Raw genomic sequence first — 11,397 nt, 5'->3', positions numbered from 1 at the left:
TGGGGGATGATCAGGAGCTAGTCTGTTCCATTAGACAGGGAAGACTTCCGAGGATGAGACCCCTCAGAAGCTGGAAATGAGTTCAGAAGGAAGAGACAGGGGCACTGTGTCCAGAGCTCAGACTGGGAGCAATAGGGGTCACAATGAGGTAACACGGGGCTCAGAGGCACCAGGAAAGTGGAGAAAGTGTTTGAAGCCTTAGCAGATCAGTTTTATCTCCTGTGCCTACCACAATCATGGTCATAATGCCTGGAAAGACTTGGAAGCTAGGGGACAGTTCAGCAAGAAAAGATACAGCAATTGACTAATAATGTCTGCCAGTGACAAAGCAATGAAGAGCAATGGGTGCATGTCCTCTAATTTCCATCCTTGGGCTGGCCGCTCTAGGCTGGGAAATGATTAGGAAAGACACTAACTAGTGAGTGGCCATGGGAACTCCACATGGAGAGGGATGCTACAGGCCTGCTCTGTCACTGCTGAGTGGGGAGCTGCAAGAGGGAAGAATTAGGCTGAGCTGACCCCATGTGAATCCCTGCTTCATCACCTTGTACAGTCCTGGTACAGGGGAGGCATCAGGAAATGTTTGAGAATGAATGGGCAGAGAAGGGCTGGCTTTTCTCTCTCCCTCTGCCTTCTCTCCAAGCAGGACTCCCAGACCCAGGCCTGGTCTTGGGCTCTCATTGCCTTTGGGCCTGACTCTCTCTTCCACAAGAGCTGTTTGCCCCCCAGGGTCCTATACTCTCACCCCTTCCAGACAGGCATTGGTTAGTCATACTGCTATCAACCAGGGCCTGGCAGTCTCCTGCTGGGGGGAAGACAAGTGTGCCTTCATCTCTCCTCCATCCAGAGCAGAGATCCCAGCAACAGCCAATCGGGAAGGGGGAGCTCAGATGACTAACTACTGGTGAGAGAATTATGAATCCCACCAGCCCAGCAACAACCCCTTGGAGACTTTATCTGTAGGAACCCATCCAACAGGAGTGGCAAGTGCCCACACAAGGGCCTGAATGTGTGTGTGTGTGTGTGTGTGTGTGTGTGTGTGTGTGTGTGTAACAGTATGTATGCACGCATGAATTATGTAGTTCTGCACATATGCATATGTTGGTATGTGGATATATAAGTGGCTCTGTGTGTTGTGTGTACTTATGTATATATACATGTGTGGATGCAGATGTGTGGTATAAATGTGTAATCACAAGTTCTGTACAGGACAAGAGTTGCCAGCCCCTTTACAGTGTTCTCCTGGCCTAGCTTAGACAACATTTGTCTAGACACCAACCCAGGAAGACACCACACTATCCCACAGTTCGCAAGCAAACGAGTCTGAGCTCAGCAGCCCTCCATGGGCAGCTGGGGGAAGCTTTGTTGGGTGTGGGCTGGCTCAGGCACCAGTAGGCAGGACCATGCACTGCAGTGCATGGCCCCTCCTCATCTGCCATGGGGAAGGGAAGATAGACCCCATTACAAAGATGTCTTTCTGGCATCAAGCAGAAGCTCATACTACATTTGTCCTAGCCCCTTTAGGACCAGGGGTGCACCCCACCTTCAGCATATACACTTGAAACATGGTGGCCCATCTCTTAGGAATCCATAGGCACCAGAGGGGAAGGAAAAGTGTTTCTAGGATACTTGTTCTTCTTGGTGATCAGCCAGTTGGTCACCAAGCCATGTGGATGGGGTGTATGACATGTGTACACCGGATTACATATGCCCTTGGGAACCTCAGCTTCTCCCAGAGGAACAGCAAGGGCCAGAAAACAGCCCATCATCATGATCAAGCCTTGCCCTGACAGCAGAATCCATCTGTTATGGCTCTGGGTCACATGTGTGTAGACAGAGAGAGGCCTGGGCCTGGGCCTAGCATTGGGTAAATGGGGTAACATTGGGGATGGAAGAGGAAGAAGAGGCTTAGGGGAGTACTGACATGCCATCAGGCATCTGAAGTGAGCCTGTCTTCTGGAAGATGCAACAGGGGCTGTGCTGGAATGTGGAGTAAGGACAGGGACAGGGTTCCTGGGAGCCTTCAGCAGGGAACCTAATCTAGACTGGAAGATCAGAGGAGGCCTCCTGGAGAGTGACATCTGAGCCAGGATCTGAAAGCAGCCAAAGGCTGAGGATGAAAAATGCCCAAGCTGAAGGAGCAGATTTGCAGAGGCCTAGGGCTGGGTGGGAGAGCAGTATATCCCTCAGAGAGCTCATATCCACCTGCTCTCCCCTTTGAGACCAGCTTCCTCTCAGAGACTTGGGGACCTGTTCTGAGGGGCTTTTCTAATTTCTTCTCCTAACCCCCATAGACCTTAGCAAGCCGGGCACCATTCTTGGGTGCTGTAGGTGAGGAGGGCCTGAACCCAGAAAGACAGGAAAGGCCATCTTCTTGGAAAGAAAGAATGTCTTTGATACCAACGCCTTATCCAGGGCACCAGGTTTCTAGCAAAAAAGATCCTCTCCCAGGTATCCTCCTCAAGCATCCTTGAGAGAGGGTCACAGCTGCAAGACCAGCCCTGGTCAGGGGCAGCTCTGGACTCTTGATTTGATCATGGCAATTTACTACCCTTCTCAGGCCCCAGTAAGTCTGACAGCAAGGATTCCTGAGCCCACCCAGGGCAGCACTGCTGTGACCTATTATGTCCACAGTACAGCTCCACGGTAGCTGTTCATGATGGAGGCAAGGCCTCCACTCAGAACCAACTCTGGGCTTTCCCGCTACCCTGTGTGATGGGGCCCTGCTAATTCCTTGGCCACGGTAGTTTTCCTGCCATCCCTTTGCTTCCATGGTCACCCACTCCCCACATTTCCTGCATTCATCCAAGCCTTGCCTTTTTTTTTCATTTATTTATTTTTATTTTTTGTACTTTAGGAAGGATCTACAGGGTATTCAGGGTCTCACTACTAGATCGGACTTGTAGTGATCCGCCTGCTTACAGCCTCTCAAGAGCTGGGATTATAGGTGAGCGCCACCACGCACAGTCTTAATTGCTGGCTCAGTGTACCCTGGGGGCAGGGCCAGCACAGCAGGCCTGGGGATTGAACCTGGCCCCTGTGCCTGCTTGCAGGTGCTAAGCCTTGCCTGTTGTAACCTCCCTGCTGAGCCTACCCCTGTCCCCACCCACCCATTCTCACAGCTCTTCCCTGCCTGCAGGTCCTCTTGCAGAACGGGAGAGGAGCAAGAGACATCACAAGCTAATGTGAGAGAAAGGCTGCAGGGCTCCCTTCCTCCCTGAGATGGTGGGGGTACTGCTGGGGCACTTGAGAGAGGCCCACTTCAGTTGAGCCCTCAGTTGTCAGTCATCAGGGCAGTGACCAGTCCTCAGCAGGCACTCAGCAACCACCTCTCAGCACAGGGAACGCATGGCCCAGTCTCACTTGAGGATAGCATGAGCCTCCTGTTCATGAGACTCTGGCCTTCCCTGGGGGTGGTCACTGTGATTTGCTGAACGCACGGTGTGTGTGTGTTTGTGGGTCTTCCTAGGGTCCTAAGTTGCCCAGGCTGGGCTTGAATTTATGATCCTTTTGCTTCAGTCCCCCAAGTAGTTGGGATTATTGGTATTCTCCACTACATCCAGGTCAGGCATTGTGTGTGTGTGTGTGTTGTGTGTGTGTGTGTGTGTGTGTGTGTGACTGCCCTGGGGCGGGGCTGGGAGGGCATGTGGTGCCGGGGATTGAACCGTGGTCCCTTTGCTTGTCTAAGCTTCCCTAAACAGGTGCTTTAGACTGCAGAGCTATCTCGCTGGCCCCAGGTCAGGCATTTTTGAGGGCTGCCTCCATTCCAGTCTACACCCAGAATGCCAGTTGTGGGGTAGATCCTCGGAAGATGGAGGCAAGGCTCTGTAGCCTGGCTGGACACTGTTCCGGCTAGCACTCTCCTACATCGGGGAAACAGGCTGAGAGGTAAGAACCATATTCCACTAACACAACATACCAGTAACCGGCAGGAAAGAAAGTGAATCTCAGCCTCTTAGGCCTAGAAATCTCTTTCTAGTACCCAGGAGCAGGCTTTGTTCAGCAACCTAAGGTCAACCCTGGGCAGGGGGTTGACTCTGATTTAGCACTCTGGGCATGCAATCCCCATGGGTAAGACTCTTCCATTCCACTGCAGCAGTGGTCAGAGAAACCCCTGCTATTTTTTGACAGAGCCCTGCTGGACAGACAGAACCTTGCAGATAGGCTATCCTTCTGGGAAGACTGAGGAGGCTGGAGCTACTTTTTTGTGCCTTCTGGTCAGTGGACAGCTGAAGGCGGAAATGCTTTGGCTCCAGTGGTCCTCACTAAAGCAAATTTCAAGCACTGTCACCCTCTGACCCGACACTCCCTCCAGTTGAGGGTCGGGGCAAGGTGGCTCTGAGCTAACCAGCTGAGACTGAGGAGGTGAATTAAGTCCCAAAGACTTGAGGGCACCCACCTGGGCGAAGAACCAACTAGGCAGACTACTCCTTCCTAAGTGAAAGGCCACCCCGCTCAGTAGGGACTGCGCTGCAGGTCCTGCGCACGCGCGCTGCCTAAATCGAGCAGTTTTGTTCCAAGACTACCTGGTGCCCATTCACCTCCTCTGCCTTGTCCGCCAACCAAACCTACACTCCAAGTTTGTGAGGGTCCAGTCCACTTCCCGCGCGGGGTGGAGCCAACGGTGCCCCCCCACCCCAATAGCGCCTTCGTTTGTGATTGGCGGTTTGTGTAGTGAGTGCCCGCCTGCCTCGAAAGCTGATTGGTGCACTGGGAGGGCGCAAGGAGAAAGACAGTTGATTATACGGAGCACTTCCCTTCTACCCGCTCCAGGGGAAAAGTCACGTGGCGTTTCACTCTGCATTTGTCACCACCCGCCTGTAAAACGCTTTCTTAAAGGGCTCGCTGTTCCTTCCCAGGCCTTCTCTTCCCCTAGTCTAGGAAGGTGGCATCATATCTGAGCCATCCAGCCCTGCCAGTCTCCTAGATGCGGATTTCTCTGAAAGCCTGAAGGGATTAAGCCCCCCACACACACACTCCCGTCTCTGACACTGAGCGTCAAGGAATGCTGCGGTCGTCGCCTATAAAGCGGTGTCCGCCTAGAACCGTGCTTGGCACGTAGTGGGCGTGCAGTTTCCGCTTGCTGAATGAACTGGGGGAAAGAATGAATGAGAGGTCCGGCGGCAGGAGGGGAGGTTGGCTTGATGTAACAGGCTCCTGGCCCCGCCTCGCAGTCCCGGGGCACCTCTGCTTCTGTAAACGCTGGGTGCCAGATATGGAGAGCCTTTGATCTAGCTCTTCCCCTGAGGCACAGAAGAGCTAGGAGGGCGAGTACGGGGGACACTAAGAGGTGGCTGGGTTCGACTGTCTGAGCTGGCGGTACCTAGTTCCCGGCCGAGTGAGACCGGAGGTGCGGGGTGCCGGGCTCGCGGCCCAGTCCTGAGCTAGGGGCCGCGGCGGCGCGGCGCCTTTAAGCCCGGGCGCCGGCTGCCGGCCCCGCCCCCGGGAGGACGCCTAGGCGCGCGGCCGCCGGAGCCGCCGTTTAATTGGGGCTGTCAGGCCGCTGCGCGCGCGGAGGCTAGGCGGGCGGGACTGAGGCCCGGGAGGCCGGGGCGGCGGGCACAGCTCGGCAGGAGGCGGGCGCCCGGAGACGCGGCTGGGGCCCGCGCGGCCGGGCGCTGTCTCAGGGCAGGGCTGCCCGGCCCCGGCCCCGGGCGGCCCGCGCTCCCCATGAAAAACCAGCTCCGCGGCCCCCCAGCGCGGGCGCACATGTCGGCTTCGGGGGCTGCGGCGGCTGGGGACACCCGGGCGGGGTCGGAACCCGGCGCGGGGTCTGGGTCTGGCACGGGCACTGGGGCGGGCGCGGTGACGGGCGCTGGAGCCATGCCCTGCAAGAGCGCCGAGTGGCTGCAGGAGGAGCTGGAGGCGCGCGGTGGCGCGTCCCTGCTGCTGCTAGACTGCCGGCCACACGAGCTCTTCGAGTCCTCGCACATTGAGACGGCCATCAACCTGGCCATTCCGGGCCTCATGCTGCGCCGCCTGCGCAAGGGCAACCTGCCCATCCGCTCCATCATCCCCAACCACGCCGACAAGGAGCGCTTCGCCACGCGCTGCAAGGCAGCCACCGTGCTGCTCTACGACGAGGCCACAGCCGAGTGGCAGCCAGAGCCCGGCGCCCCCGCCTCTGTGCTTGGCCTGCTCCTGCAGAAGCTGCGCGACGACGGCTGCCAGGCCTACTACCTCCAAGGTGAGGGCAGCGTCCAGACCCCTATGGGATCCAGGCTCTCCCGCTGTCTCTTAGAGCTCTGTGCTCCATCCTCCAGGCCGGACGCCACGTCGCCCCTGGCCTGTGTCCGCCCTCCCCACAGCAAGGGTTTAGGCAGACGCTGGGGGCCGCCGTTCTAGGCACGATTCAAGTGGGTGGGACAAACTTTTCCTCGCCTGGGGTGTTCTTTTTTTTCCTTTTGATGGGGCGACAGCAGTGTTCATGCTCCAGCTGAGCTCCTCAGAGGAGGGGCAGAGGCTGCCTTCTGAAACCCAATAGTGGCAGGGCCCAAGGCTAAACCTAGAATTCGTGTCCTGGGAAGGCCAGGGTTCGGAAGGGCACCTTTCATAGCACCATCCAACCTCCTTTACATGGGGAGGTTTATGTTGAAATCTCTGGGAATCCCTGTATGGCCCCTGCCATCTGGGAATTACTGTCCTGTTGAGAGAGGTTGCAGGCGTTGTCTGTTACCCTGGCCCAGGTCGCCCAGGTTCCCCAAAACCCCAGCCTGCTACCCCATAGCTTATGGAAGCAAGAGGCAGGGTGGAGGGGGGTGGTTGAGTGGCTGCAGCCCATGTTTCCAATTAACATTCCAAAATGGCCTCTCGCTGGCAGTGGGATGGGCAGCAGGGAAGGGGAGGCCCGCAGCACCCTCGGGCGCAGGGCCCATGCCTAGCAGCAAGCTGCTCCCCATCTTTTCTGTCCCTGTATAACCTCTGTGGCCCTCCCCTGTGCAGTTCCAGTGCCGTGGGCCTTGTGTTCTGAGGGAGGGCTCCAGGGAAATAGACCTGGGAGCCCTTTGACAAACTTGCCTCTGCTGGAAGGAGGACCAGGCGGTACCTGTACACCACCCTCCCCTCTAGGCTTTTGGGGAAGGGCAGTCCATACATTGTCAGGAGGCTGTGGCCCTCTCTGCCGCTGGCTGACCGATATGGCCCCTAGGGTCTCATCTGTAACGTGGGTTGGCAGATCCACAGGTGCTGGCCTGAGCGAGGATATTGTCTGTTTTCCTCTCTCCCTCACTTATTGAGCATTACTGGATGTTAAAATGGATGAGACAGCTGCAGAAGAGGAAAGAGTTGGGGCCTACCTCAAGGTCCCTAAAGCTGGCAGTAGGGCTAGGGGATGCTGACACATTCCAGGTAAGGGTTCAGAGCTCTGGCCTTAGTTTCCTCATCTGTGAAGTGGCCATAGTTTAGATGGAGAGTACAAATGAAAAAGCGTTCATATGTAGCATCCTTGGTGTGGCCATGTCGACCATGAGGCTGACATGGGAATGCTGGCCATCGGTGGTCTTGTGAGGCCCCTTTGGACTCTAACCAATATCTCACCCTGGCCACAGGTGGTTTCAACAAGTTCCAGACCGAGTACTCGGAGCATTGTGAAACCAATGTGGACAGCTCTTCCTCGCCAAGTGACTCTCCACCCACCTCGGTGCTGGGCCTGGGGGGCCTACGTATCAGCTCTGACTGCTCTGATGGCGAGTCAGACAGAGAGTTACCCAGCAGTGCCACCGAGTCAGACGGCAGCCCTGTGCCGTCCAGTCAGCCAGCCTTCCCTGTCCAGATTCTGCCCTACCTCTACCTCGGCTGTGCCAAGGACTCCACCAACTTGGATGTGCTCGGCAAGTACGGCATCAAATACATCCTCAATGTTACCCCCAACCTGCCCAATGCCTTTGAGCACGGTGGCGAGTTCACCTACAAGCAGATCCCCATCTCTGACCACTGGAGCCAGAATCTCTCCCAGTTCTTCCCTGAGGCCATCAGCTTCATTGGTAGGTGGTACTGGGAGCTGGGTAGGGTGAGTGGGTGGATGGGTGGGCACCTCAAGGTGTGTGTAGGACTCTGGGTGTCGCCCCTGCCTAACTGGGAACCTCTGGGCCTGTTGAGACCTGTGTGTGCCCTGCATGTGCCAGCGTGTGCCTGTGGGTGTACCCATGCCTGTTGTGACTCACCGAGTCCCTCGGGCCCCTCTGCCTGTCCAGACCTGAGCAGTCCCCTGAGTCCTGGGCTCTGTGCTGTCCACCTTAGGTTTTTCTGGCTTTGCTGTTGTTTCAGGCTGAGCAAGCTGAAACATCACAGTTCGTAGACTCCCACAGACCTCCCTTGGTTTGTATCACGCCTCAGCACATGTCTCTCCAGGATGGGACTGTCACAGGCCTCTTTGGGCTTTACTGTGTGCCTGAGAGAACCAAAAGATAGCCTTGGAGCCAGAGACTCATCCAGACATACAGCTGTCAGGATGTGGCACCTCCGAGGGCCTCTGTGGGACCCCAGGTGGTCTTAGCAGTATATGGCATTTGTTTAGAGTAAAGGAGGGCATTCAGAGAAGGTGGTCGGAGCCTGACAAATGCCTGTATCCCCAGCTTCAGCAAACTGAGGCTCCTCTTATGCCTCCTCCTCTGCTAGCTGAAGACTATTAAACTGCAGGTCATCTCCTGGCCTTGGGTCTCACCCAGGCTGTGAGGAAGGGACACAGGCTCATTGTGAATGTAAAACTTGTACTCTGAGCCTGGTGACCCAGTGTTTCTGCCAGCCTCCATGGCAAGATGGGGGTGGCTTGGGCAGTTATTTCCCAATGGCAACTGGCTGTGTCCACTGGAGGGCGTTTGGTGTCAGCTGGGCTGGGCTAGCTTTAATAACAGGAAGTGGGAGGCTTCCTCACCTCATCCGCTTGCTGAGACCCAAAACCAGGTACCTGGCAGGGAAGGAGGAAGGAAGCTAAGGCCTGGAGGAGGGAGCACAACTGGTGCTGCCTAAAGCTTCCCCTCTGCCTGAGAACACTACCAAGTGGGCCGTGGGTGCTGCCTCGCACTTCAATTTCTCCACCAAGGAGAGGGAGCAGAGAGGGGACCCCAGATTCCCAAGGGCTGAACCTGGCTTGTGGTACTTTTATCCTTCTTGAAGGTTCCTCCACATCTGGTGAGGGAAAGCAGGAGAGAATAGGATACAGACAGGTTGAAGGGGAGCCTTTTCCTCTATTTAACAAGTGAAAGAATTGAAGCACTAATGTTCCAAAGGTTTCATTGGAATAAGATCAAGCCAGGCCCTAAATGGGCTCAAAATAAAGCCAGCAGAAAAAGTTTCACTCTGGATCTTCTTGGAGGGGGCAAGGCAGTCCCCACACCCTGGTGTCACCCCTGGAATCTTTTTCCCACTGACCCCTTCTCTTGCCCCAGATCTCAAGGTCAGATAAGGCTACACATGGCGCCTCAATGTTTCTGTCCTCCCTGCTAGCCCTGTCTCCATGTCACAGCCAGGGGTGTTCCTGTCACTTTCTGAGTGTGAATTAAGCACCTACTGTGTATTTAATCCTGGATCCCTCCAATGAATGGAGATGGGGAGAGGAAGCTGGGTCATCCAGAGACAGTAAGGAATAGTCTGTGAATCTGTGTGTCATCTTGTAGGACAGCACTGACTTAGCGCTTAGTGCCTGGTTTCCAGTAGGTTTGGTCTCAGGGAAGTGGCAACTGCAAAGATCCTAGACTGCTTGTTCACCTGTGTCCCTGGTGTGGCTGTGGCACAGACGGAGGGAGCTGTGGCATGATTCAGGGGAAAAGATCACAGCGCTGAGTTGCTCAGATGTGCAGGCAGCTTTACTGGCCAGGCCCCATTCGCTATGGTGAGAGATGTCGCTGGCGTATGGGCCGACAGATTGGGAGCATGGCCCCCAACTAAGCAGACCCCATTTGAGAGAATTCAGATGTGGCTGCAACCCAAGTCCCCAGGACATTATGAGCTGGACCTGAGGCTTGGGGACTAGCCGGGCAGAGCATAGAGCTGGGTACAGAGCTGGCTGGGCTCCCCACTTCCAGGGGAAGCTCTTGCTTATCTGCTTCCCAGGAGGCCCTGGCAGAGCCCATGGGAGCCACACCAGGAGAACAAACACCTCCACCCTGGCCACAGCATTGCAGCACCTCTCTGGCCTTGAGCTTGTAGCTTTGTCTCGGCACCTATTTCCATTTTTGTTTGTTTGGTTTTTTGGCGGAACCAGGGATTGAACTCAGACCCTTGCGCTTGCCAGGGAAGCACTTATTCCACTGAGCCATCTCCCCAGCCCTATTTCCATTTTGATAAAATAGTTTACCTGGCCACGGTGACCGTCCAGGGTATGGGTGACACCCTGATTTGTAGCAAGTGCAGGATGAGCAGTGACCCCAACAGCTTGTGACAGCAGTGGGTCTCCACTGACCCCTTCCTTGACTCCAGTTCTCATGGGAGTATTATAAAGACAGGCCCAGGTAAGGTGCAGAAAAGGACACAGGGACACAGAGATGTGCGGGGACTTGGAGCAGAAGCATGCGATGGCCCTCTCCATAGCACCATGTCAGCAGCCTGCCCCTGTAGGCCAGGTCCTCCAAGAGTCACACATGGAGCCCAGCCTCGCTGCCGTGGCAGACCTGCCACCTGTTTGGGAGGGGTCCGTGGCAGTAGCACCTCCCTGACCCTTGCCTGTGTGTTTCAGATGAGGCCCGCTCCAAGAAGTGTGGTGTCCTGGTGCACTGCCTGGCCGGCATCAGCCGCTCGGTGACAGTCACTGTGGCCTACCTGATGCAAAAGATGAACCTGTCACTCAATGACGCCTATGACTTCGTCAAGAGGAAAAAATCCAACATCTCGCCCAACTTCAACTTCATGGGGCAGCTGCTGGACTTTGAGCGGACGCTGGGGCTAAGCAGCCCGTGTGACAACCATGCACCCAGTGAACAGCTCTACTTCTCCACGCCCACCAACCGCAACCTGTTCCCACTTAACACACTCGAGTCCACGTGAGGCCGGGTCCTCAGGGCCTGGAGGAGGCCCAGCCTGCTGCCCTTGGCCTGAGGAACCCACATGCGTCACCTGTGCCTGGAGGCCAGGCTGGGCTACACCAAGCTCCCTCACCGTCTTGTGGGGCAGGGCCCGCGGGCAGGGTCTCCTCATGCAGAAGCCTGGGATTACAGATGTGCGGCTTTGGGGGCCAGCAGGCCTCACCGTTTTTCCCAGGACACTACTTTCTGCTGATGACCCAGCCCTGCTGGCTATTTTTAAAGACATCCATGAACCTGAGTTTACTTTTGGCAGGTAAATCCAAGCTCCCCAGAGCTCAGAGTGTATTCAAGCTCTTCTTGATTTTTCGTTGTTTTTTTTTTTTTTTTTTTTATGGCGGAAAGCTCTCTTGGATTTTAATGTTTGTGTTGAAAATTGCTA

General features: G+C 55.8%; 1 protein-coding gene across 1 annotated transcript; it reads left to right on the top strand.

Moving 5' to 3' along the window:
* Positions 1–5,538: 5,538 nt before the first annotated feature.
* On the top strand, positions 5,539–11,354 carry Dusp7 (dual specificity phosphatase 7). The gene is made up of 3 exons (XM_004625162.2): positions 5,539–6,187; positions 7,548–7,982; positions 10,673–11,354. Exons 1-3 carry the CDS (start codon positions 5,671–5,673, stop codon positions 10,978–10,980), a joined length of 1,260 nt encoding a protein of 419 aa, XP_004625219.1. The 5' UTR covers positions 5,539–5,670; the 3' UTR covers positions 10,981–11,354.
* The last annotated feature ends 43 nt before the right edge of the window (positions 11,355–11,397 follow it).

Source organism: Octodon degus, unplaced genomic scaffold (assembly GCF_000260255.1).
Source record: "Octodon degus isolate 3935 unplaced genomic scaffold, OctDeg1.0 scaffold00008, whole genome shotgun sequence".
In the NCBI taxonomy this organism is placed as follows: Eukaryota; Metazoa; Chordata; class Mammalia; order Rodentia; family Octodontidae; genus Octodon; species Octodon degus.
This window is presented reverse-complemented; position numbering and strand designations above follow the sequence as displayed.